Source organism: Equus asinus, chromosome 11 (assembly GCF_041296235.1).
Source record: "Equus asinus isolate D_3611 breed Donkey chromosome 11, EquAss-T2T_v2, whole genome shotgun sequence".
NCBI lineage: Eukaryota > Metazoa > Chordata > Mammalia > Perissodactyla > Equidae > Equus > Equus asinus.
The window spans coordinates 73,309,805-73,337,027 of NC_091800.1; the positions used below are offsets into that span (position 1 = coordinate 73,309,805).

The 27,223-nt window shown below is 36.4% G+C and overlaps 1 protein-coding gene across 5 annotated transcripts in view; it reads left to right on the forward strand.

The window, feature by feature from the left end:
- The window catches only part of PCCA (propionyl-CoA carboxylase subunit alpha), a 394,848-nt gene that overhangs the window by 245,763 nt on the left and 121,862 nt on the right, over nucleotides 1-27,223 (forward strand). For all 5 annotated transcript variants that reach the window (XM_014839245.3, XM_070520102.1, XM_014839234.3 and 2 more), the window contains exon 19: nucleotides 8,666-8,768. In XM_014839245.3, the coding sequence (XP_014694731.1) occupies nucleotides 8,666-8,768 (103 nt within the window). The remainder of the gene's footprint in view (nucleotides 1-8,665; nucleotides 8,769-27,223) is intronic.

Consider the following 27,223-nt stretch of genomic DNA (forward strand, 5'->3'; position numbering starts at 1 on the left):
AAAATAAATTCAAGACTGTCACTAGTCAGAGTACTAAGGCATGAAAAAATGGTAAAGCATAAAGATTGGAAAGGAAGCTTTCCAGAACAACTTAATAGGTTACTTAAGAAAACTCTAAGGAATCTATGATACAACTAACAAAACTAAAACAAAAATAGATATAAATTTAACAAAAGAGAGTCAAGACTGCCACACATTGCTAAGAGAAATTCAAAATGTAAAAAGATAAGAGGCTGGCCCCAGGGCATAGTGGTAGAGTTCGGCACTCTTTGCTTCAGTGGCCTGGGGTCACAGGTTTGGATCCTGGGTGCATACTGACACCACTCATCAGCCATGCTGTGGCAGTGACCCACATATAAAGTGGAGGAGGATTGGTGCAGTTGTTAGCTCGGGGCTAATCTTCCTCAGCAAAAATAAGTTAAAAAAATGAGAGCTGGGGGCTGGCCCCGTGGCCGAGTGGTTAAGTTCGCGCGCTCCGCTGCAGGCGGCCCAGTGTTTCGTTAGTTCGAATCCTGGGCGCGGACATGGCACTGCTCATCAGACCACGCTGAGGCAGCGTCCCACATGCCACAACTAGAAGAACCCACAACGAAGAATACACAGCTATGTACCAGGGGGCTTTGGGGAGAAAAAGGAAAAAATAAAATCTTTAAAAAAAAAAAAAAAAAATGAGAGCTGTATCATTGTCATGGGTAAGAGGAGAAAATATTGTTAAGGTGTCCCTTCTCCTTCCATTAATGAATAAATTCACTGCGGGCCCAATCATCATCCCTTAGGGTTGTTTTGGGGAGGAAGGAGAAGAAATTAACCTGTTCGTTTTGAAATTTTTATGAAAATGCAAAGGGACCTAAAATAACTAATACAGTCTTACAGATGAACAAAATTACAGAACTTTGTCTACAAATTTTCTTGAAACAACTAGATGAACCTCCACCCCTATCTCGCATCACACAAGAAAATTAGAGATGAATCATAGGCCTACATGGAAAACCTCTAGAGGAGAGCATATGAGCACATCCTGTGGGCCTCGGTATAGGCAAAATACTTCTTAGCAAGAACATAAAAGCACTAAGCATAAAAGGAAAAATTAATACGATGTTTTTATTAAAAATTTCCATTAAACAACAAAGAGATATCATTGCATGCCTACCAGAATGACTAAAATTCAAAACCTTGACAATACCAACTGCTTGTGAAGGTGTGAAGCAGCAGGGACTGTTCCTCATTGCTGATGGCAATGCAAAACGGAGCAGCCGCTTTGGAATAGTTTGGTAGTGTCTTAGGAAACTAAACATCTTCCTCTTACCATATGATCCAGTAGTTGTGGTCCTTATACTATTTGGATATTTACCCAAAGGAGTTGAAAACATGACCACACTAAAAGGTTCATATGAATGTTTATAGCAGCTCTACTCATAATTGCCAAAACTTAGAAGTAAGCAAGAGTCCTTCAGTAGGTGAATGGATAAGTAAACTGTGGTACATCCAGACAACATAATATTGTTCAGTTATAAAAAGAAATGAGCTATCAAGCCATAAAAAGACATGGAGGAACCTTAAATGCATATTACTAAGTGAAAGAAGCCAATCGGAAAAAGCTACATTCTGTATGATTTTAGCTATATGGTATTTTGGGAAAAGCAAAACTAGAGAGATAGTAAAGGTCAGTGGTTGCCAGGGATTCAAGGGGAAGGAAGGAAGGTTGAATAGGTTGAAGATCACTGGGGATTTTTAGGGCAGTGAAACTATTCTATGTGAGATCTTAATGGTGGATACATGTCGTTATATATTTGTTCAAACCTGTAGAATGTACAGCAGAAAGAGTGAACCCTAATGTAAACTGTATACTTTAGTTAATAGTAATGCATCAATATTGGCTCATCAGTTGTAACAAATGTACCACATTAATGCAAGATGTTAATAATGGGGACACTGTGTTGGGGGTTTAGTGAATGAGGGTATATATAGGAATTCAGTACTTCCTGCTCAATTTGTCTGAAAACCTAAGACTGCTCTAAAAAATTGTCTATTAATTTAAAAAAAACTGCTGAAGTTAAGACATTTTTAAGAAAATTAATAAGCAAGCCAAAGAGGAGAAAATATTCACAATACGTGAATCTGAGGGAGATTTCTATCCAAAATAAAGAACTCCCACAATTCAATAATAGGCCAACGTAGTGATAAAAAATGGGCAAAAACTTGAATACAAGTGGCTAATAAGCACTAATGTTGAGGTGCTCAACATTATTACTCATAAGGGAAGCGTACGTTAAACTCTAATGAGATGTGGTTTCTCAGCCACCTGTCTGGCTGGAAGTAGAAAGACTAATACCACCAAATAGTGGCAAGCATATGGAGCAAACTCCACTGCTGGTGGGAGGATAGATATGTTTTAATACTTTGGAAAATAATTTGGCAGTTTTTATAAAATTAAACATGTCTACCATAGTATTTCCACTCCTGGATTTTTTTACCCACAAGAAATAAAGACATATGTTCTCAAAAAATGCTTGTACAAAGAATGTTCATAGCAGCTTTGTTCCTAAGAGCCCCAAACTGGAAACAACCCAGATTCACATCAACAGAAAAATGAACTAATTTTAGTGTGCTTGTACAATAGAGTACTATTCAGCAATTAAAAAAGAATGAACTATTCAACATGAACAAACCTCAAAAACATTATATTGGGCAAAAAAAGGCCAAACACAAGAGTGCATATTTTTGGAGTCTGTTTATATAAAGTTTTAGTCTAATCTATAGTCGAACTACTGGGGAGAAGGGGCAGATTTACTGGAAAGGTAAATGATGGAGTTTAAGATTTTTTGAATTTCGCTGTATTAAAATTGTATATTAATATTTAAAAAACATAACAGGTTGAAATAGTGGAGGAAGATTTCATATTTTATTGCACTGAATTATGATAATGGTAATGATAACTCTTATTTAGCATTTATGTGCCAAGCACTAGTCTAAGCATTTTACACCTTTTATCTCTTTTAACCAACATGTGAATTAGGTATTCTTATTATCTTTGTCTTACTGATAAGAAAACTGAGACACAAAGTGGATAGTAACTTGTAAAAACTCACATAGCTTTTGTGGTCAGTGGTCAGTCAGACAGTAGGGTCTGCAGGGGTGATGGCTATACTACATTGCCTTTTCCTGACTAATTGTGCCCAAAGTTTAAATTGAGAATCTAAACCCTTTTTGGTGGAAGAAGGAAATAGGATCTGCATGATAATAAAATATGTAAGATTATAAGTAATGTTATTATTCATTTCTAGATTCAGGTGTCATTTGTATAATTATGTGTAATGCTAATGACACCAAACCTGGGGACGTTCCCTATTTCTAGGCACTATTTTGTGATTCATGCTCTTCTACATAGTCTCGTGTATTCTAACGGACGCGTTTCAAATTGCATATAGGCAGAATTCTCTTCCTTCACTATGACAATTCCTACCTTTGAAGAGGTTCTCTGAAAATGCTGCTTTTATCTTTCTTCTGCTGTGATGAACTTTAATGTTGGAGTGTTGTAAGTTCTCACATAATAAGGCTTAGATTTTTGTTTGGTTTGGCAATAGACTTCTGTTTAAAATTCCTTTAATCTGTTCATTCCATGCTTTTTATATTCATTTTGATAGCTGATGGCTCTGGAAAGAATTTTATATGAATTTATGGCACTAATGAAACTTTTATTTGTGACTCTTCATCCATCCCAACTTGCTGAAGGTGGGTTTTTCAGTGAATTGCTGAATTTTTGTCTTTAGATTTTTTTTTCCCCTGGAGGAAATAAGAAACAATTCATATGCTAGATCTAAAGTTTCATTAAAATTGCTTATGCCCTGTTTCAGGCATTTTAAGTGGGCCATCTGTCTAAACATCTCTCCCTTTTTTTTTCTGATCATTTCCTCGACTTATTCATGAACCATGGGAGGGCTCCTTTGTAGTCTCCATGTAGCTGGTTCTGTCTACCCCCACTGAATACATCTATGTGCTTGCATAACATATCTTTTCACCGAGCTGGAAATTCTCTGAACTTGGTTCAGATGAATGGCCCAGTTTTCTGAAGGCCTTTTTCTTCCCGCAAAGATTTGTATGCAGAAGCTGACCTCTGTGGCTATGGAATGCAGCATATTATTCTTGATCATTTTACAGACCACCCACTGTGAAAGTTATGATGAAGGATTGCTTAATGATTCTTTGACCACTAACATTGTTTTAACTCAGTATTTTACTCCTAAATAGGTGATGGCGCAATTGAAAACCAGCTTTTCTGAGTGTCTGATAATGTGGTTTTGAGATGCTTATAATCCTTGATAGCTAAAGATGCTGTTATGTTTACACAAAATCTGCTTTAAAAAGACATGCAATAGCAATGTATTTGAGTATTGCTTCCACTTTTTTGAGTAAAATATTCCAATAAGTATATTAGCATTAACATTTGTGATAATCAACTGGCGGTTTTTACCATAAAATATGGAAAATTTTAGTTTTGTTGAACATACTCATTCTGGCTGGCTGATGATAATCCAAGTAGACAGGTCTGGGTAAAAGCTATTATTTGATTTGCTTTGCAAGTAGCTGTTTATGTGAATTCTTTTTTACTGGGGTTTTTGGGTTTTGTTTGTGTTTTGAAGTAGTAGCTTAAATGATATCAGCTTTGCAGATAACTAATAAGTTGTAGAGATGAAATTTTTGATTAGATGGCAGCCTCTTTCACTAGACACTTCAGTAAAGGAAGCTATTTTCTGGGTATCATTACTGTGGTGAAGTGAGTGAAGATCTAAGACTTTTTCCCCCTCTTTTCAGAGAGTTGTTCATAAAAATCTCCTTAGAGACTATTTTGAATTTAGTGGATAAATGTAATTCTCTTCTAGAATTACAATTTAGGTGATTGTTACCATTATAAACGTGTGTGTGCTAGTGGAATTGATATCACTGTTTTGAAGTAATTATTATTCATGTAATTTCAATGATTTTGCAGAAATAGAGCATATGTACTTTCAGGTCGCTATGTATTATTATCTTTATATTTTATTTCTGCTGCAGAACTTATTGATATTTATATTTAGCACATATGCCCAACCCCATTCACTTTATTTAAAAACAAAACAGAACTACTGTCCAAGTTATGTAAAAGCCAGAAGGAATCCTAGCAAATTTTGATTGTAAAAGAGTGAACTCACGAAGAGATTCCACTGTTTCACCATCTTTTTGTAGTATCTCAAGGTCTTGCTTTCACAGTGAAGCCTCTTTCCTATATCTGTTAACGTATCACCTTAAAAGAAATTGTTATAGATGTGCCACTTCAGGAGTTGTGTGCTCAGAAGAAGCAACAGCTCTCCCCTGTCACCTCCCCACCTCTGCTCTGATCCATATTTTATAGGTGTGGAAACTTTGGTTCAAAACGATTGAATGAGTTCCCTGGGACGTTGCTAGTAAGAGAAGGGGCTGAGATGAGACCTCAGCTTTCAACTCAAAAGAGCCTGTGTTCTTTGTACAAGGTCCCTCTTGGGGCAGGTTATAGCATATATGAAACAGATGTGGATCAAAATAAAACAATGGAAAAATAAATAGTTAGGTTCTGAAGAATGGCACCTCTATGTCGCCACCATCTATAAGATTGCTTTCGGTGGGAAAACGCATTCTGGGCTCAAACAGGATGTCAGGATCAACAATTTCCCAGCTCCTCTGGAAACAGACTTGTCGCATAACTAAAAAGGGTCTCACATTTACTTGAAAGAGTGACCTCCACTGGGTCACTAAATTGTGAAAAATATTAAGCATGTAAAATAGGTTAAGTAGAAGAGAGATCACTGAAGTTTGTGTTGTGATTAGGGAACAGTTTAAGAGAGAATATTTTTCTTGAAAAATCTTAGTTTGAGAAGCAGAGAGGAGAAGGAATAAAGGGATTTCAGTGATGCGGGGAAAGGAGTATAGGCCTAGAGTTGGGGCTGATCATAATAATACAAGTTAACATTGACATGTATCATTTAATCCTCAATATATCACTGTGATGCAGATACAGTTATTATCTTTTTTACATAAGGGAACTGAGAACAAAAAAGCCATTTGCTCAAGGTCAGAACTAGTTGATGGCAAAGCTGGGTTTTGTACCAGTTTCTGCAAGTCACTAGAGCCTGAGTTTGTAACCAATGTGCTTAGTTCTCCTGCTTGGCTTGGCTTGGTTTGTAAAGCAGTTTAAGGGCTTGGCCCTAGCAGATGTACAAGTCAGAGAATATTCAGAAATGAAATTGAATACAAAGAGTAGGGCCTTATTTTTAAGAAACTTAAGTAGTAGGTAGTTTAATTAAGATTTAACCTGGTAAGAAGTAGAAAACCATGGAACAGTTCTTGAGCAGGAGGGTAACGTAGTTACCGAGGATAGCAAAGATTTAAGGAAGCCGTGTTGCACAGTAAACTAGCCATGGGGTTATTTCTGTCATACAATACCCCTGAGAGGTCAGGTGTTGCCCCCATTGGAAGGTGAACAAAGTGCAGTCCAGTGAGGTCATCTACGTCGTTCAAGAACCGCTGGGTAGTAATCCCGGAGCCTGAGGTTCACCCTCCTTCAGGAGCTCCTGCTGTGCTCCTTGGGTGACACGGCCCCTCCTGTGCAGTGCTTGGTGCATAGCAGATGCCTCTCAAATTCTTTCCTACTCGCCCACACTCAGCCCTTTCTCCCCAACCTGTGCAGGGGGCTGGAGATATAAAAATAAGGCATGATCTTGGTCTTTTAGGAGCTCACAGGCCAATGGGAGAGACAAGCAGAAACAAGCAAATGCCCTGTAAAATGGAGCGCCCAAACGGAGGTCGAGGTGGGACGCCACAGCCCTCCTCCCTTTCCTCTCTCTGCCCCATGCCTTCGTCTCTCTCCCCTCTCCGCTCCGCCTTCTCTCCCTCCTGTGTGCTCCCATGTTGTTCTCTCAAGCTCTCATGGGTGAAGCTTTGTCCTCTGAAACAGCCCTCTTCAAATTGCCAAGAAAGGATCTTCCAGGCCTACAGTGGGCATTATTGTTGATTTGTTGATGCATTTTTTTACTTGAATTTTTATTTCTATAACATTTAAAATATTTGTCTTCAGAAAATAAATCAGTAAATAGTGGGCCAAATACAAATATTCAGCTAAGTTATTAACATCCTTCATTAGACATTGTCTAGAGGTGATTTGATTATAATGATAGTTTTTGTGACTACGACTTTTTAAAAATTGAGTATGCAGAGAATTCTTTCGAAATTCAGGGGTAAATTCAAACATAACCCACAACATTTTTTCAGAACTAGGACTTAAGCCAGAGTCTGGATGCTACTTGTTTGGCACTTAGTAGATATTATGTCACAACTATAAATCATGTAAACATGCAAGACTTAAGTTAGGTTAATTCAAAAATCAATAGAATTTTGTTACCTTAAAAAATTGTGAGAAAGATTTGTATTCTAAAAATGTTTTTGTCTCTGGCTGCTTGACCCAATTTTTCTCCATATAATATTGATCATACACAAGAAAAGACCTGTGCATTGACTAGTATCATTGATGTTGTACTCTTACCAAAACAAACAAACAAACTAAAAATCAAAACAAAAACAAAGGGACACAAGAAGACTTTGGGAGGTGACGGGTATGTTTATTACCTTGCTTGTGGTGATGGTGACACAAGGGAATAAACACCAAACTCACCGAATTGTGTGTGTTAATTATTTCAGTTTTGTTTTTTTTTTTTTTGAGGAAGATTAGCCCTGAACTAACATCTGCCGCCAATCCTCTTCTTTTTTTGCTGAGGAAGATGGGCCCTGAACTAATATCAGTGCCCATGTTCCTCTACTTTATATGTAGGGTGCCTGCCACAGGATGGCTTTATAAGCCATGCATAGGTCTACACCTGGCATCCGAACAGGTAAACCCTGGGCTACCAAAGCGGAACATGTGAACTTAACCGCTGCGCCACTGCCTGGCCCCAATTATGTGCAGTTCTTTTGGGTTTTTTTGTTTACTTTTGAGGAAGATTAGCCCTGAGGTAACATCCACTGCCAATCCTCTTTTTGCTGAGGAAGACTGGCCCTGAGCTAACATCCATGCCCATCTTCCTCCACTTTATATGTAGGACACCTACCACAGCATGGCTTGTGAAGCTGGGCAGTGTCCACATCTGGGATCCGAACTGGCGAACCCTGGGCTGCCAAAGCGGAATGTGCAAACTTAACCACTGTGCCACCAGGCCAGCCCCTATGTGCAGTTTTTTGTGTATGAATTATAGCACAAGAAACCTGGATAAAAGAAAAGACTTGCATTGTAATTTTTTAAAAATAGTCTTGAACAGTAACCAAATATTGAAAAGAAATTAATCTTGCTTAAGGAAGATTAATTTTTGAAGGACTGTCACAATTAAGCAACTCAAATTCACAGACTACATGAGGGTACCACACTTATACCCAGTGACTGCTGTGTCTTGGGAGTGTCTCTGTGTTTTTTGTTTGTTTGTTTTTAACCCCTCTAGTTTAAATCCAAGAGCTTTTTTCCAAGAATAGAACCTTTTGAAATAAAAGCTTCTAAAATACAGCTTTTGGCAGTTTTACCCTGCACACTTAATGTGAGAGGAAAATCAGTTTACTGAGAGAGACTAATATAAAATTAGTAACTGTTTTTCTTTTCTTTCTACTTCAGAGTACCTATTATTAAACCACAAGTGGCCACCTGGGAGCTCTCAATAAAATTGCGCGATGAAGTTCATACTGTTGTAGCATCAAACAGTGGGCCCACCTTCTCTGTGAGTTTTTCTTTATTTTTTTGTAATCTTGAAATTATCTATGAATATTTAAAGCAATTTTTAACCTATTCAGTGACTCTCACTTTTTGAATCTATAATGCAGCCGTGTCTCTGTTTCGTCTCCTTTAGGAAGCTGAATGTGAATGGGCATTTTTATTCTCTTATGTTAATTAGGAAACGTGTTCCTGGATTTAGCCACAGTGTCAACCCACTTCCTGATACCTCGTTCATTTTTCTGTTGTTGAGAAAGTAATACTTTTGCCTTTGTTAGAGAGAAGAGCATCTTTAATTCAAATTCCAAACATATGATAGCTGTGGTAGGTGAGCACGCTTTGAAACAAGTAATCTGAAGCCTCATAGAACATGTTTTTGAGATTTCATGTTGTGAGACATGCTTGAGCTTATTTACCTTATGGTGACATTCCTTTTGTTTTCAAGAATTTAGGCCCTTGCATAGTATCCATGACAGAACTGCTTTAGTTTAATTCTGATCTATACTGAACAATGTTACAATAAGATAGAATGTTTGTACTGTGGTCTGAATGATATGTTTAAATTCTGTGATTGGAGATTGCCAGAAAAATACCATAAAGAGTTACTATTTTCACTTGTGTCTTTTTTCACTTTCAACATGAACCCACAGCAGCTGCTGTATAGTTAGGATCATGAATACTGTCTTAATCTACGTCTCTTTTCTTGTGGCTAAGTTGCATTGAAATGTCATTTTGTTTTAGGGAAAAAGTGACTTCTTATCAAATGATTTAAAGAGGATATGAAAATCCAAATAATATAATGTCACTGAAATAAGACCTGGTGAGACTTGAGGTGTATGGCAGTTTCTTAATCCCAGCTAGAAATACTGCAAGTCAAGAATTAGTGAGAATTCATTTATTCAGCAAATATTTATTACATGCCTACTGTGTGCTAAATAAGTGCTAGGCTGTTACACTGGAGAAGCTGACATTCTTATGTGGTAGTCAGAGTCCCAAGTAAATAAGATTAATTCAAGAATTAAGGATAGTCTCCTTGGTTGTCTTTAAATTTTGTGATTTGTTCTATATGCCAAAATTGTTAAAGCATTTGTTACTAAAAGATATTTCACTCAACTCTCTTAAAGTGAAAGCTATGATGAAGTTAAACAATTGTCTTATGATATATTTTTACGATTAATTTACGTGATTCTTTATATTCCTCTTTTCTATTTGATCATTTAAAAAAATAGCTTTGTAGGGGCTGGCCCTGTGGCCTAGTGGTTAAGTTCGTTGTGCTACACTTTGGTGGCCTGGGTTTGGTTCCTGGGCACGTATCTACAGCACTCATGGGTGGCCATGATGTGGCAGCAACCCACATATAAAATAGGGGAAGATTGCACACATGTTAGCTCAGGGTGAATCTTCCTCAAGCTAAAAGAGGAAGATTGGCAATGGATGTTGGCTCAGGGTGAATCTTCCTCAGCAAAAGAAAAAAAAAAAAGCATTGTAAACCATAGCAAATTGTATATATTAAATACTAAAGAGTATTAATATTATAATGTAGCATTTTCCTGGGGGAAGGTTAACCTTACAAAAAGTAGCATAATTTTCAGTTCTGTACTCAGTCACCATTTGAAGTATTACTGTTAATCTGATACTCTAATACAGTGTTTTTCTAAGCATTACCTTAATAAGAAAACTGCCCAGATTATTTCTTAGAGCTGCTGTTTCTTTGTGCTTGTTTTAGATTACATGTTGGAAAACTAGACACCATTGGCTTGTCAGTTCAAGTGATGTCTTTTGAATTTTTCCCATAGAATTACCTCCTGTTTCACTTCTTAGCTCCTGAGGAAGTAAGGCTGTTTAAAAAAACACATCAAAATTAATGCCATAAAAGTTTCTCTGGAAAATATTTACCTTAATGTATATAGTATCAAAAACTACTTTTCATATTTATTGACTTAGCTATTATGAGAAGCATCAAACCTAATTAGAAGTGAGTACTCCTGACGATGTATCCCTTTTTCCTAAGCATATTTGGATTGAGCTTCATTTGACATCAGTATTGTGAAAGGAGTCCAGTTAAATAGTGTAGACTAAGTAAAGGCTCATTGGTATGAAGATTTTAATAGTGTGGAACCCTGCTTTTAGGATGACTGTTTACTTGGTTTTCTAGATCACTCACTGCCACATCAAGAAAAAATTAAATTAGCCTAGAGGTGACAGTCTAGGCTGGTGACCCCAGAGGTGGTACAGGCAAAGTGATATTTGTTTAGCCCATGGTAGTGCTTCATATACCCGATGTTTTCAGAGTTCTTTAATTTTTAAAAACTTTAAATTATAAGATGTTTCAAATGAGGAAAGTGGAGCAAATGTACAATATTCTATACAGATCTTGTATGAAAAAAGAAGACTTTCATAGGTACAGCTAAATCCTTCCTTTGTATCATCCCATTCTGCCCTCTTCTTCCCCAGAGGTGACAGCTATCCTCAAGGTGCTGGGCGTCCTTCTTGTACATGGTGTTAAACTTTCTGTATGTATATATGTACCGTAATAACGCTGAAAAAGTTGTGAAAATGTAAACACATACTTTTTTATGTAAGATTCAAAAGTAGACAAAGCAAAACAATTCCATTTACAATAGCATCAAAAAGGATAAGATACTTAGGAATAAACTTAACCATGGAGGAGAAAGACTGGTATGCTGGAAACTACACAACATTGCTGAAAGACATTAAAGACGACACAAGTAAATGGAAAACCATCGTGTTCGTGAATTGAAAGACTTGATGTTGTTGTGATGTCAGTACTACCCAAAGTGATCAATAGATTTGATACAGTCCCTGTCAAAATCCCAACTGGATTTTTGCAGAAATAGAAAAATCCATCCTAAAATTCATATGGAATCTCAAAGAACCCCAAATAGCCAAAACAGTTTTGAAAAAGAAGAACAAAGTTGGAGAGCTCACACTTCCTGATTTCAAGACTTATTACAAAACTATAGTAATCAAAACAGTGTGGTACTGACATAAAACAGACACATAGACCAATGGAACAGGAAGCCCAGAAATAAACTCTTGGATATATGGTCAAATGACTTTTGACAGGAGTGCCAAGACCATTCAATGGGGAAAGGTCAGTCTTTTGAACAACTAGTATTGGGAAAATTGGATAGCAAAAGAATGAAGTTGGACCCTTACCTTACAAATGTGCAAAACTAACTCAAAATGTATCAAAGACCTAAATGTAAGAGCTAAAGCTATAAAACTTAAAAGAAAAAACAAGGGAAAAGCCTCATGACATTGGATTTGATGATAAATTCTTGGATATGACATCAAAAGCACAGGCAACAGAAGAAAATTAGATAAATTAGACCATATCAAAATTTGAAACTTTGGTGTATTAAAGGATGCAGTCAACAGAGTGAAAAGGCAATCCATGGAACAGGAGAAAATATCTGCATGTACCTGACAAGGAGTTATCATCCAGAATATATAAAGAACCCCAACAATTCAAAAACAGAAAAAAAAAAAAACCAATTTAAAAATGGGCAAAGGGCTTGAATAGACATTTCTCCAGAGAATATATACCAATGGCCAGTGAACACATGAAAAAATGCTCAATGTCACCAATTGTTAAGGAAGTGTGGATCACAACCACAACTGGATACCACCTCACAGCCCTTAGGATGGCTACTATCAAAAAACCGCAGAAAATGGTAAGTTGGGTGAGGAGGTAGAGAAATTAGAACCCTTGTGCACTGTTGGTTGGAGTGTAAAATGGTGTAACTGTTGTGGAAAACACTATGGTGGTTCCTCAAAAAATTGAAAGTAGAATTACCATATGATCCAGCAATACCACTATTGGTTGTTTATCCAAAAAATTGAAGGCAGGGTCTTGAAGAGATAATTGTACACCTGTATTCAGCAGCATTATTCAGAGTAGCAAAGAGGTGGAAGCAACCCAAGTGTCCGTTGACAGATGAACGGATAAACAAAATGTAGTATATACATACAATGGAATGTATTAGCCTTAAAAAGGAAGAAAATTCTGACACATGCCGCAACATGGATGAACCTTGAGGACATTACGCATAAAAGGGACTACTGTATGATTGCAAATTATGCAGTCCCAGAGTAGTCAGATTCATAGACAGAAAGTAGAATGGTGGGTTGCCAGGGGTTCGGAGGAGTGGGGAATGGGGAGTTATTGTTTAAAAGATACAGAGTTTCAGTTTTGCACGATATGAAAAGGGTTCTGGAGATAGATGGTGGTGATGGTAGCACAAAAATGTATGTGTGTAATACCGCTGAACTGTACACTTAAAAATGATTACGATGGTAAATTTTATGGTATGTAAAAATTTTAAAAATACGCAAACCAATGCAAATTAGTATTTTTAATGAAAAATTTAAAAGTAGGGAGGATGAAAATTTTAAGGAATGAAGAAATCATGATAGAAGTGAAGGTTAAGTGAAGAAGTAAAAGTTAAGATAGAAGAAAAGTTAGTGGAAGTGAAGTATTTTATGTATTTTAGGTCTTTATTCTGATTCTGTATACAAGTATCAGAATGATCAGCAGAATTAAGAAGTATAAAACCTACTAAATATGAGGTTGAAATAAACTAATATTGTATATAGCTTATTAAGATGATAAATTTGAATATCAAAAACAAACTGATTCTTATTTATATTTTCATGATTCCCTTCTGGATTCTCAAGATGGTTTCCATTTCTCTTTTATTCTGTGTGACACAAAACTGGTCAAAATAGTTCTTGGTAGAGGAAAAGATTAATGCATTTGTTGTTTTAAAGATGATGAAGGGCTAAATTCATATTGAGGACAATTCATTCCAAAGAAAAATGTCAGATGCAAAAATTGAGACAGAGATCTTCAAAGAAAAATGTCTTGATGGGAAGAAAATTAGCATAGGAATTCAGCTTTCCCAAAGATAGAAAATGAGCACTGTACATGCGCTTAAAAAAATTTTTACCTGATATTTCATGTTAACTACTAATAAACTAGAAAAGTTATATATGATTCTAGATATTGAATTAGATACCCTTTGTTACAATAAGCCAGTGATAGAAATTTTTCTGAAGACCTTGTAAACTATTTAAGAATAACCAGAATCCTTAGGTTATTGACTTTTCACATACCAATGTGATTTTTGTGCTAATATTAAAAAGAAGACTCTAATCTAAATGATCAAAAGGAATGTTTAGTATGGTCAAGGAAAATAATTCTTTTCAATTTTCTTTAAGTTCTTTTCAGTTCACTTTCCAAAATGAGATTTATTTTTTCTTCTTTTTTTTCTTTTTTTTAAGATTGACTCTGAGCTAACATCTGTTGCCAATCTTTTTCTTTTTTCCTTGTCTTCTCCCCAAAGCCCTCCAGTACCTAGTTGTATATTCTAGTTGTAGGTCCTTTTAGTTCTGTGGGACACCACCTCAGCATGGCTTGATAAGTGGTGCTGGGTCCGTGCCCAGGATCTGAACCAGTGAAACCTTGGGCCGCCAAAGTGGAGCACACGAACTTAACCACTCTGCCATGGGGCCGGCCCGTTTTTGCTTCTTTAGAAAGGTCAAAACCTTACATTTTGATAGGCATAAAACTTTGCTGCAGTTTTAAATTACAATCAGAATCCTTTCATTCTTCCAATTTTAAGTAAGTTATGTATTGATAAAATTTGTATTAAAAGTTAAATGGCAGAGATCCACTTCTGGAACAGGAGTTCTATGCAGGAAACTAACTATAATTCGTGAAAATTATGAAAATCTCTCTTTGCAGATGACATATTTTTGTATGTAGAAAAATCCTAAGAAATCCCTTAAGAAACTATTGTAAGTAGTGAACAAGTTCAGCAAGGGTGCAGGATGCAGAATAAATATGTAAAAATGAGTTATATTTCTACTCACTTGCAGTGAACAATCCAAAAATAAAATTATGAAAACAATTCCATTAACAAGAGCATCAAAAGAATAAAATACTTGGGAGTAAATTTAACAGAAGTGTAAGTGTAAGAAAACTTATACTGAGAAAACTACAAACTTTTGAGAAACATTAAAATCCAAATAAATAGAAAGCATTTCATATTCATGCATTGAAAAACTTAATGTTGTTAAAATGACAATACTTCCCAAAATGGTCTTCATAGTACAGTTCCTATCAGAATCCAAGCTTTATTTTTGTCAGAAATTGACAAGCTGATGCTAAAATTCATATAGAAACTTAAGGGTCTCAGAATAGCCAAAACAATATTTAAAAAAACGAATGGAATTAGAGAACTCAGAGTTCCCCCTTTCAAAACTTACTACAAAACTGTCTTGTAATCAAGTCAGTGTAGTACTTGCATAAAGATAACTGTATATCAATGGGAAAGACTTGAGAATCCAGAAATAAACTTATAAATATATGGTCACCTGATTTTTAACCAAAGGTGGCAAAATAATTTGATTAGGGAAAGAATAGTCTTTTCAACAAATGGTGCTGGAACAAGTATATATCCACATGTAAAAGCATGAAGTTGGATCCCTACTTCATATTGAGTTAATATACCAAAATTAACCTAGAATGGATAAAAGATTTAAATTTAAAAGGTAAAACAATAAAACTCTTAGAAGAAAACGTATGGGTATATCTTTGTGACCTTGCATGTGGCAGTGGTTTCTTAGATATGACACCAAAAGCACAAGCAACAAAAGAAAAAATAGATAAATTGGTCTTTGTCAAAATTAAAAACTTGTCTGCAAAGGATACTAACACAAAATTGAAAAGACAAACTACAGAATGGGAAAAATATTTGTGAATCATATATCTAATAAAACACTTATATTTAAAATACATAGAGAAAACTTACAACTTAATAAGAAAAAGACAACCGAATATAAAAATGGGCAAAAGATCAGACATTTCTTAAAAGAATATATACAATTGCCAGTAAGCACATGTAAAGATGCTCAGCATCATTGTCATCAGGGAAATGCAAATCAAAACTATAATGAGATAGCACCTCACACCCACTGGATGGCTATAATAAGAACAGTCAGATATTAGCAAATGTTGCTGAAGATACAGAGAAATGGGAACCCTGATATACTCTTGGGGAATGTAAAATCGTGCAGCTGCTTTGGAAGAGTCTGGCATTTCCTCAGAAGGTTAAACATCTGGGTTATCGAGAACCTTGACTCCATTACATCATGAGTATTTAATCATGAATATTTAAATAAATATTTTTAGACTTATTTATATCCTTGTTACAATGGTAGATGTATTTTATCTTCCAAATAATATTTCAAGTAATAATTTTTCCAAATAATAGTTGCTGGGCTAGATGGCAGCAACTCAAAAGATGAATTAAATAGGAATAATGTTCATTTATCCTTTTTGCAAAATAATTTGGTAACATTCATCAAAGACCTTTAAAAATATTCGTATTTTTTGGTCCACTAAATCCACTTCCAGAAATCCATCCCAAGGAAGCAATGAAAAATTGTTAATATGAACATGATATTGTGTGGGGAAAAAAAATTAAAGGCAGTGTGCGTTGGAGCTATCCATGTGAACAATCTCTACTTATGGTGGTAAAGGGAAGGCAGACGTGGAAGTGATTAAAATACAGCAATAAATGCCTTAACAGAGGTGCTTCAACTAATTAAATCCATGAGAAAGAAAGAAGAAAGCACTCAACTGCCTGAGGCAAAGGAAGGATTTAGGGGAAGATGAAGAGTTCTGCTTGGCAGAGAAGACTAATGAGTACCAACTTAGAATATGATTTATGTGTGAGCTGCGACTTGCTGTGAAATCACAGTATAAATAGGTGAGGAAAAACAGAGGGACGAGGTAGCATAGGAGAGGTAAATTTGTTGAAAAATCAGAGGCATCTTCTATAGATAAATAACTTTAATTTCTTGTTATGGAAGTGTATGCTTCCTTAATTTTATTACTTGGTTGCCGTAAACAGTAAAGTGAGGAAGGGATTTCCCTTTCGTCTTCTAGTTTTTTTGATACTTATTTTAGCCTAGTCAAAGGTATTTTCATGAAGCAACGGATTACTTTCATCTGTTTTATTGAATATGTGCCTTGTCCCAGGCACTGTGATAAGCACTTTACAAACATTATCTCTAAATGAGATAGTCGTAAACCTGAAGGTAGATGTCAGTAGCCTCAGTTTACAGATGAGTGTGGAAACTGAGGTTCAGAACTACTAACAGTAGCCGGAGTCACAGAGCTTGTGAGTGTAGAATCTAAGACCAAACCTAGGTCAGTATGATTCCAAGGCCAATGAGCTACTACCTTTTGGTATCTCATTCTACAAAGTAGTTTTTTTTTTATGTTTTCTTCTTCTTTTTTTCTTTTTTGGTGAGGAAGATTGGTCCTGAGCTAAGATCTGTTGCCAATCTTCCTCTTTTTCTTTTTCTTCCCAAAGCCCCGGTACATAGTTGCATATCCTAGTTGTAAGTGATTGTAGCTCTTCTACGTAGGATGCTGCACAGCGTGGCCTGATGAGTGGTGTGTAGGTCCACGCCCAGGATCCAAACTGGTGAACCCTGGGCTGCTGAAGCAGAGCGCACGAACTTAACCACTTGGCCACCAGGCCCGCCCCTGCAAAGTAATTTTGATAGGCAAAATTCTGAGAAATAGTAGCACTGTCGTGGAAAATTAGTTCTACTAGACTGTAGATAGATCATCGTTAATACAAGGAATAATACGTTCATTTTTAACCAGAATAGTTTTATCTCATGATAAAAGGAATTCTCTTTGTGATATGCTGAAATTAAGGCTCAAGTCATACCATTAAAGGAATCCATGAAAGCATCACAGGAACTTGAATAAATCACGAAAACATTATGTGACACAATATTATGTACACAGTTTTAAAGGTACACAATTAGAGATACTGGTTGAGAATAGCTGTTAGAAAGCATTTTTAATATCTTATTACCTCTTGTAGGTGTTGATGGATTTTTCAAATTGGTGTTAAAATTCAAAATATTGATTTTTAGCAGTGATTTTACAGTTTTATCCAAATAAGTAATACTTTTTGAGTGCAATACAACATTTGAGCTAGATAAGATTTTGTGTCTAAAACAGTTTGTGCTTTCATTTTGTTTTCTTAATAATGTTCATTTTAGTTGATATAAAATTGTCTCATCTTTAGATGCCTGTGGTGGAGGGAGGGAAATGTTTTGTAGTATTCATATCATTGAAATTACCACCCTATATTTTTCTTCTCAAAGAAAGAATATGGTGATGAACATAAGAATAAAAAATAATAATTACATATGGATGCCTAATAAGTAATTATATATGCATTGTTTGAGGTTTTCTTTCTCTAATATAGCCAACCCTTTCCCATTTGTTTTACCACCATGTATTCTGTTCTGGATTTCTTGACTAAGAAAACATTCCACCAGAGTTTTTTTTTGATATTCAGAGAGCACTTTGATAATGTGGTTTTAAGTAGAGCTGTTTAAGTATTTTTACATAATATTTTCATAAAGATGAAGAATTGAATGAATTTAGCATATACCAATAAATAATCTTGTGCACAAAATAACATTTTATGTTTTCAAATGTTGGTGTAGAGAATCTTAAATAAGAGTTTATACCTGCGTTATACACCATAATCTCTATTCCTTTTCCTGTTTGTAGAGTAGAGAAGTAATGCTAAATTGCGTGGTTACTGGAATTTTTATAGGGACTTGGTAAGAATCATGGTTCTTTTAAAGAAATAGTTTTCAAATACCCTTTCTAGAAAAAATACAATATTATTATATCAGTCCTTTGCCTCTAAGGTCAGTTTTTGGATTAGACTCATTCTTGAACATGAAAAAAATATCAGCAAACAAGATCAACTCACTATTACATTTGTACCTACTCTAGGCTTTTTATTAAAAAATTATCTATGGCTTAAGTGCACAGTGGGTAGACAGAACAAGAAAAGGATATTTTTGTAGTAGCATTTGTTTTCTTCTTCTCCCCAAAGCCTCCAGTACATAGTTCTGTATTCTAGTTGTACACCCTTCTAGTTGTGCCATGTGGGACGCCACCTCAGCCTGGCTTGATGAGTGGTGCTAGGTCCACACCCAGGATCTGAACCTGTAAAACCCTGGGCCACCAAAGCAGGGCACGTGAACTTAACCACTTGGCTGTGGGGCCAGCCCCTATAGTAGCATTTTCACTGAATACCATACTACTGTTAGGCGCTTATAATAAAGGACTATAATCCTATTCAGAATTGATTTATAGTATGTGAGAAATGATAGAAAATTGAGGTAAGTTTTTGAAGTTATGCAATATTTCATATTTAAAATAAAACAAATTTTTTCTTTTAACAGTAGTTCAATGTTATCATGGAAAGTACTTCTCTTGTTAGGCAATTGTTTCACTTAGACCTCCCCCACCCCCCCAGTTTTAAAGAGTATACTAAACAAAGTAGCAAAAAATCTTATCCTATTTGCAGAAAATATTTTGTTATCAATGAATTTCTTTTCTGAAAAAAGTAATACGTGTAAACATGAAATTCTTTCACTTTGGCAAAAGCATTTCTTGATAAAATTATTTTTCCATTTGAGAAAAAAATTACTCAGAAAATAAGTCAGAGTAATGCTTAAAAAATGTCAAATTTTTCTGCAAAAAATTTAAAAACATCATAAGTAGAGCCAACAGAGAAGCCAACAGACTAGAGGGAAAATTTGTGGCTCATCCTAGTGACAAAACAGAAGTGTTCTTAATATATAAAGAACTCTTACACATCGACATGAAAAAGACCAGTCACCTATGTGAAAAATGTTCAAAGACAGTTTATAGCAGAGAAAAATAAGTGGCTCCTGTGCATATGAGAAAATGTGCTAAACCACACAGAGAAATTCAAGTTAGAATTATGATGAGGTACCATTTTCCACCTACTTCCACCTATTTCTACTTCCACCTAAAGTTTTGGCAAAGATAAAAAATTTGATAATTCGCTAATTTTACAAGGTGGCAGAAAAATAAGCCCACATATATTACTGGTGGGAATATAAATTGATAGATCCCATGGAGAACAATTTGGCCAAATGATTTTCTCCTATAGGATATGTTGACGTGTAGGAGATGCACAGGTATGTTCAGGCAATATTGTTTGTAGTAGCAGAAGACTGGAGACAACTGAAACGCCCATCAGAAAGGGGTAATTAAATGTAACACATCCATGTCATTGAACTATGGTATGGCCATTAGAAAGGCTTGGAACAGTCTCTGTGCTGATACATTAGGTGACAAAAGCAACGTACTTTCATATGTAGAAAAGAATATATATATATAGTTATGCTTATTGTGGTATTGAATATCTTGGAAAGAGGCACGAGAAACTGATAACCATGATTCCCTTTAAGTTGGAGAGCAGGATGGCTGACCCATGACAGAAGTGAGAAGATACATACCTTATATTGGATGTGTCTTTAGTACTTTTTGAATTTTGAACCCTGTGTAATGCCTATCTCCCCCACCACCAAAACAAAAAACAAAAAAAGGAGAGAGATTTCAGAACTGTGTAGTGGAAGGTTCTGCAAGATGTGAGACTAGTGAAGTAATGGAATTTTAATTACCTACAAAGAAACTCCTCCAATGCCTGTGCCGTGCAGGGAAGTAGTCAGATGAGCAGCTGGCTCACTGAATGAAGAGCTCTGGTAGGACACATGTAACTACATAAAGTGCAATTCCTGGAACTCCTCCGGCCAGGGCTCTGAGCTTGAAAGTGGTTACTGAGATCACTTAATAGGCTATGTTAAGAGGTTGATCTAATCTGAGTCAAACTGGGAAAAGCAAAGAAAGGCCTGTGACATGGGCTAGAGTTAAAGGACTGAGACATGGGTTTGGACAGCTCCTCCAACAGCCTGTCATTTTTCCTTCTTTAGGTCTCTAAACCACCCGGAGAGATTACTGTTTAGAAGAGTTAGAGAGCTGTATGCCTTGCTCTTGGCAAAAGGGTAGTGAGAGCTCACTCCGAAAGTTTTGCTCAGGGTCCTAGAATTCATAGTAATTTCTTTGGTCCTAAAACATGGCTGGTGGGATGGAATTATTCTCCCTGGTCCTTGGTTTAAGGAAGAAGATCCAAAAGTAACTTGCTCTCCAGTGTTAACTTCTTTACCTCAAGCTAAAGAGTATCCTTTCAAAGCGAACTCATCCAAATCAGCTTCATGTCTGATAGGAGGGGGTCAGATAAACGAGGCTGTGGAAAAGTCACGTCTGAAGAGTAACCTTGCACAGTTTGATCTGTTTACTTTTTAAATGCGGCCTTATTCAGTGGAGTATGGTACTGTGCTTTTGAACCATAGGGCCAAATTTTCATAAAAAGGCAAAGCTCCTGCCATGTAATCTGGAGAATTGCTTGTCTACTTGGGTGCACATTTGCACCTGTACCCTCTTGAATGACTCGGTCATGTTGTGCTCAGGAGTCAAGTAACTTGTTATGTGACTAAATGAGAGAAAAAAAGTTATAACATCCAGTTACTTTGGAAATGAAAAACACTAAATGGTATTGGTTGTTATTATATTAGAGTTGGCAAATACTATAATTTAGACTTAAAGTGATTTTTAGTATTATTCTCTGGTTGTAGCCATTTTCTGAAAAATTTTATTTAGAATAAAACTTTGTTGACACCATATATTCAGATTGAGTTCAGTTCAATTTTATAAGCCCTTATAAATAATCCATAGTAGTCTAATAGCCTGTTATGGGTACTGGTAAAATTTCTACCATAAAAATTTATTAAAATTTATTTTATTCATTTTTCTATGATATTATTGGCCCCTTAAACTTATTAATAAATAAAATGAACAGTGAAGCCAACCATTAAAGTGCCTTTGCTGAGTGATTCCACCATTAAATGAATTTAAATATATTTATAGGCACTGTACACTTATCATTTCAGTTGTGATCTAGTTTCTAAGCTGTTTATTGTGTACCTCAAGTGACCTAGGTCCTGGAGAACCAGTAGTAATCAAGAGACTGACATCTCACTCCTTATTGACTTTGCCATCTGTTGAGGAAGAAAAGGACAAAGAGTGTGTCAGTCAACTAGAACAAGTGAGTGTTGACAGGGAGAGGCAGGTACTGTGGAGAACACATGGGAAGCCCTAACCTGGATGTGGAGGTGGTTGTGGAAGGCTTTAGGATGGGAAGAATGGCTGAACTGAGACCTAAAGAAGGCAGGTGGGGGCCGGCCCCATGGCCCAGGGGTTAAGTTCACACTCAGCTTCAGTGGCCTGGGGTTCGCCAGTTCAGATCCTAGGTAAGGATCTACACACCGCTCATCAAGCCATGCTGTGGTGGCGTCCCACGTAGAAGAACTAGAATGACCTACAACTAGTATATTCAACTATGTACTGGGGTTCTGGGGAGAAAAACAAAAGAGGAAGATTGGCAACAGATGTTAGCTCAGGGCCAATCTTCCTCACCAAATAAGAAATACTGTTCCTTATTTAAAAAAAAATAAAGAAGGCAGGTAGAGGGTGAGGTAGGGCAAGGGGTCAGAGTTTTGAAGACGTATATAAAAAGTATAAAAAGAACTAAAAGATTGTATGATATGTCTGAGGAAATGAAAGAATTTATCTATGACTGGGGCATGGAAAGCCTGAAGTAGGGGACCTGATGGTAGAGATGGAGGGTGGTGAGAGGTGAGATGTGAAGGAAAAGGCCATAATGAACGAAGCAGAGACCTGATGATGTGGAAATTTGTAGGCCATGTTAAAATGGTCTGGATGTATCTGGAGAACAGTGGAGAACCACAGAAGGCCTTCCTTTAGGAAATTGATCAACATTGCCTGTTAGAAAGATCACTCTGCTTACGTTATGGAGAATAGATTGGAAGAGTGAAGGAGTGAAGACTAGAGTGGAGAACTGTCAGAAGGCTACTGAAAAGTAGTAGCGCAATGGAAGATATTAATAACCTCAACTGCAATTATTACGGCAGCAGGAAAAAATGGATTGATATGAGATACGTTTAAAATGTAGAGGCAGCTACACGTGGAGAGTGATGGTAAACCAGCATTTGTTGAATGGTAATAATATTATCTAATATATATTACACGTTTAATATATGTCAAGCATGGTGCTAAGAGATTCCCAAGCAGTATGTGATAGAGTAACAAGCACAGCCATTGGGTACTAAGTGCTGTCCTAAGTGCTTCACATATATGGTCTACCTTAATCTCTACATCAGCCCTAGAAGGCGCAAGTACTAGCGTTATTCCTGTTTTAAGAATTAGGCAACTGAAGCACAGAGAGGTTAAGTATTTTCCTAAAGCCACACAGGTAGTGGCAGAGCAGGGGTTCCCATCCAGGGATGCGAGTCCAGTGACTGAGCTGGCACTTTCACATGATAAGCTGTCTCACGTCAACCCTGTGGTTTAGTGTGAAGGGAGAGAGGGGTTAAGGATTCTGCCTTCCTGGGTAGCTGATTAGATGATTGTGCTGTTTGCTGAAATGTGGTGTACAGAGGGATTTAGGAGATAGGGCGATAATTCGAATTGTGGACATGTTGTTGTAGGTGTCTGAGATATAAAAGTGGAGATGTTTACTAGGTCATTGTATTAAGATTCTGTGTCTCAAGAGAGTGTTTAAAGAAGGTGAAAAGGTTGATGCTGGTGAACATTATTAAGAGGTTGCAAAAAGAAAGAAAAAACCTGAGACGTGTCTGTTGGATTTAGCAGAAATAATTGATCAGGGAGAGAGCAATCTCAGTGGTGTAATGGGAAGAAATCAAATTGTAGTGGGTTAAGACGTGTGGACGAGTATAGGGAACAACTCTTCTAAGAAAAGGAAGGAGGTGAGCGTGGTGGTTGAATGGCTCATAGCATTGAGGGAGGATTTGCTTGTTAAAGGTGGAATAAATTTGCATATTTTTAAATGCTGATGAGTTAGTGCCAGAAGAAGGAAGTGTTTGAAGATTAAGGGATGAGGAAAAAAAGAGCAGAACTAAGAGAAGGGATTCTGTTCCATTTTGTGTGAAGGGAAGAAGGAAAAGATGAAGATGAAGGGAAAGTTGGTGGTGTATTCTCTGGTGGCAGCTACTATGTTCCCTGTGAAGTTGAAAGTGGGATGGTTTGCTTAGACTGAGGGGGAGCAGGTTGTGGCATTAGAAATCTGAGGTACATGGAATAGATTTTAAATGATTGTTGTTGACATTAGGAGGGAGAATTGACTTCAACACAAGAGCTAGGCACACCGGAAGTCCATTTGAGGTTGTAGATCAGGATTTGTAATGGCATCGTTGCATGTGCTCAGAGAGCAGAAGGTGGTTCCGCATGCCTGACGCAGGGCTTGGGAGGAAAGGCGGGAGTTACCGTGATGCAAGTGGCGATGAGCAGTTCCTGAAAGGCCTCTTAAATCACGGGTTTCGATTTTATTCTGAGGTTGTTTGTTATTCTGGCCGTCTCTTATTAGAGCCGTTTACAAAGTATGTTCGAGAAATACTGTTGATTGACAGAGGTTTTTTGAAAGTCTAAATTGTGTTCAAATTGATATGAGAATTAATAGACTTTGTACTTTGATCACTGGTGTAAATGACTAAATTTATGTCCTATTTTTAGTAAACCCATATTTGATGGCAAGTTTTTTACTCTCTAATGCTGGTAAGTTGAGAGTTTTGTTTTGTTTTTGTTTCATTTTGTCTTCGTTGTTGTTTTTACATGGGAAAGCACGAACAGATTTTGGGCCTCTTAAATAACACCATAGTTACTTGCTATCATGTCACAGTGTTTATTTCCTTCATTGCACTTGTCATAAACTTCAATTATCTTTTTTATTTCTTTGCCCACTTGTTTAATTTCTGTCTCTTCACACTAAAATACAAGCTTTATAAGGATGAGGACCTTGTCTTATTTATCTTTTGTACTTCTCAGGAAATGTTTTTTGAGTTGAGGGGATGGTAGAAGGAAAATAAGAAAGGAAAAGGGGGAGGGAGGAACACCTCCCACAGTGGGACAGGCAGGAGAGTGAATCTACCATTGAGTTTGCTTACAGTGAATGTGGTGTCTCCTGCACTCTCAAACTTGAGGAACACTGAAGAAATGTGGGTTGGAACTTTTTTTTTTTTTTTTTTTGGTGAGGAAGATTGGCCCTGAGCTAACATCCATTGCCAATCTTCCTCTTTTTGCTTGAGAAAGAGTCTCCCTGAGCTAACATCTGTGGCAGTCTTCCTATATTTTGTATGTTTTGTATGTGGAATGCCACCGCAGCATGGCCCAATGAGTGGTGTGTAGGTCCACGCCTGGGATCCGAACCTGCAAACCCTGGGCCGCCAAAGCAGAGTGTGTGAACTTAACCACTACGCCATGGGGGCAGCCCCTGGGTTTGAAGTTTTTAAAAAGTCCCTTTTATTATTTTTGTGTATACTGGAGTCATCTATACAACAAATAGGCTGAAAAATGTTTTCAGTTCTTTAAATGTTGTTAGCAGTAAAAGTCAATTATTGTTTTGCAAACTAAGTTTTAACTATCAAGTTTCAATCTTCCACTAGAGCTAGGAATGATCAGACCTTTCTAAAAGATCATTTTCTGAAGGATCAGTTTAATGTTACTGACATTACAGATTGAAATGAATTTTAATACGTATGCTGTTAGTCTTTGTGTTCACATAGGACTTTGATGGAAAGAAGAAAAAATCCACATTACTGCTGTGACATGACTCAAAACATAGCTTGATGTATCAGTCAGGATCAGCTGGAATTTCCTGCAATAATAACTACCCTAATATTGCAGGGACTGAAAACACCAAAAGTTCGTTTCTTACGCGTTGGGTGTCCTTTGTGTGTCTGCTGGGATGCGTCCTTACCAGGAGGCTCAGGCTGCCATGTTGCTCGTTGCCTGACAAAAGAAAAGGAGTATGGGGAATTATGTGCCGGATCTTAGAGCTCCAGCCCGCATCCTTCTACTCACATTCCATTGGCAAAAGCAGGTCGTGCAACTCTGCCCTGCCCTTAGGCCATGGCAGATGCAGCCCTACTATGTTTCCACATGGAGGAGAACAGCCCTAACCACTACTTTGCAAGATACCAGTTGGGTTGAAAAAGATTTACTTTTGTTAAAAAGAAAGTTGCTTGCTACACCAGTAGTGTGCTTTTAAAGAAACAAACCACTTTTATGAGTAGGTTAAGTGCAGAGTAAATATCCATTGCGTATTCTGGTTGAAAGTTTTGAAAATCTTTACATCGAAAAAGTATATTTCCTTGAGTTTTATTTTTCATTAAATTTTCAATGAAGTTATTAGTAAAATTCACTTGGACTTAAGAGGTTAACTGTTCTGATAAGTGTTACATTCCAGCTTTATCAATGTGAAGTACATCTTTACAGAATGTTATTATCTGATCATTTTTGAGGACAAATCAAAAAATGGAATATGTTTAGATTTGTAAAATTGCTAAAAATTTTTAGGATATAGAAAGTATTTGATTAATATATTCTTACAGTGCTTCAGATTTCCTCAGAGGCTTAGGAAAAGAAAAAGTGAAATGTTAGTATGAAGAGATTTTGTTGGACTTCTTTTAAGCGACAACAACAAAGGGAATTTATAAGGCATTAGCTCTCCACCAAGAAGAACATGACTGTGATCTCTTAAAAGGCAAATTTACCTGGGCTCTGCGGTGCAATGGATAGGGCATTGGACTTCTAGATTTGCCTTTTAAGGCAAATCTAGGGAACATAGTCAAACTGATTAGTTTCATTTGTGCAATAGAAAGAGATAACCATTAAAGCAAATTCAAATTAATATTATATTTGGTCATCGATAAAAATGAACACCTTGAATGATAACAAGAGATTAATCAACAGTGGAAACTGCAGGTGTAATGGCTTCATGTAAGAAAAAGGAAATAGTGTTGATATGACATATTATTGCAACAGGAGGGCAACTGGCCCATTTGAATATGTCACCTGCCTACCTAAATTCTGCAGCCTATTGAGTGATATTCCCAAACTTCTCATAACTCTTATATGGTTCTTGTTTACACATTTTGTATATTTCATTAGTTTTGTTATAAATGATTAATAGCATTGGTTTTGAATACATTTTAAAGCTATGCAATCCACATATGTTACTACAGTGTATCATTGAACTTAGTAAGGCATTTTATATTTGATTTTTCTTAATCTACTCTAATTTTTATACTTTCTTAATATTTCTATTTCTAGCACTATAATTGGTACCCATATAAATTAAATGTATACTTTTTCTGTAACTGACATTTTAAAATCTGAGATCAGCCCCATTTGTGGATAATTCCTATTACTGAATGTAAATTCTTGAGTATACAATTCTAGGAAATATTTTAAAATAGATAATAATGTCAGTGTTTAGAGGAAACAAGCTTTATTTTTTTTTAACACGGTTTTTTCCTCTGTCAGTAATATAGCAATGTGTATTTGTTTCCAGAAATTTATTCCTTGATAAGAAATTTTCTCTGAACTGAAATGTTTGAGTTGGAGTTAATTTACTAAAC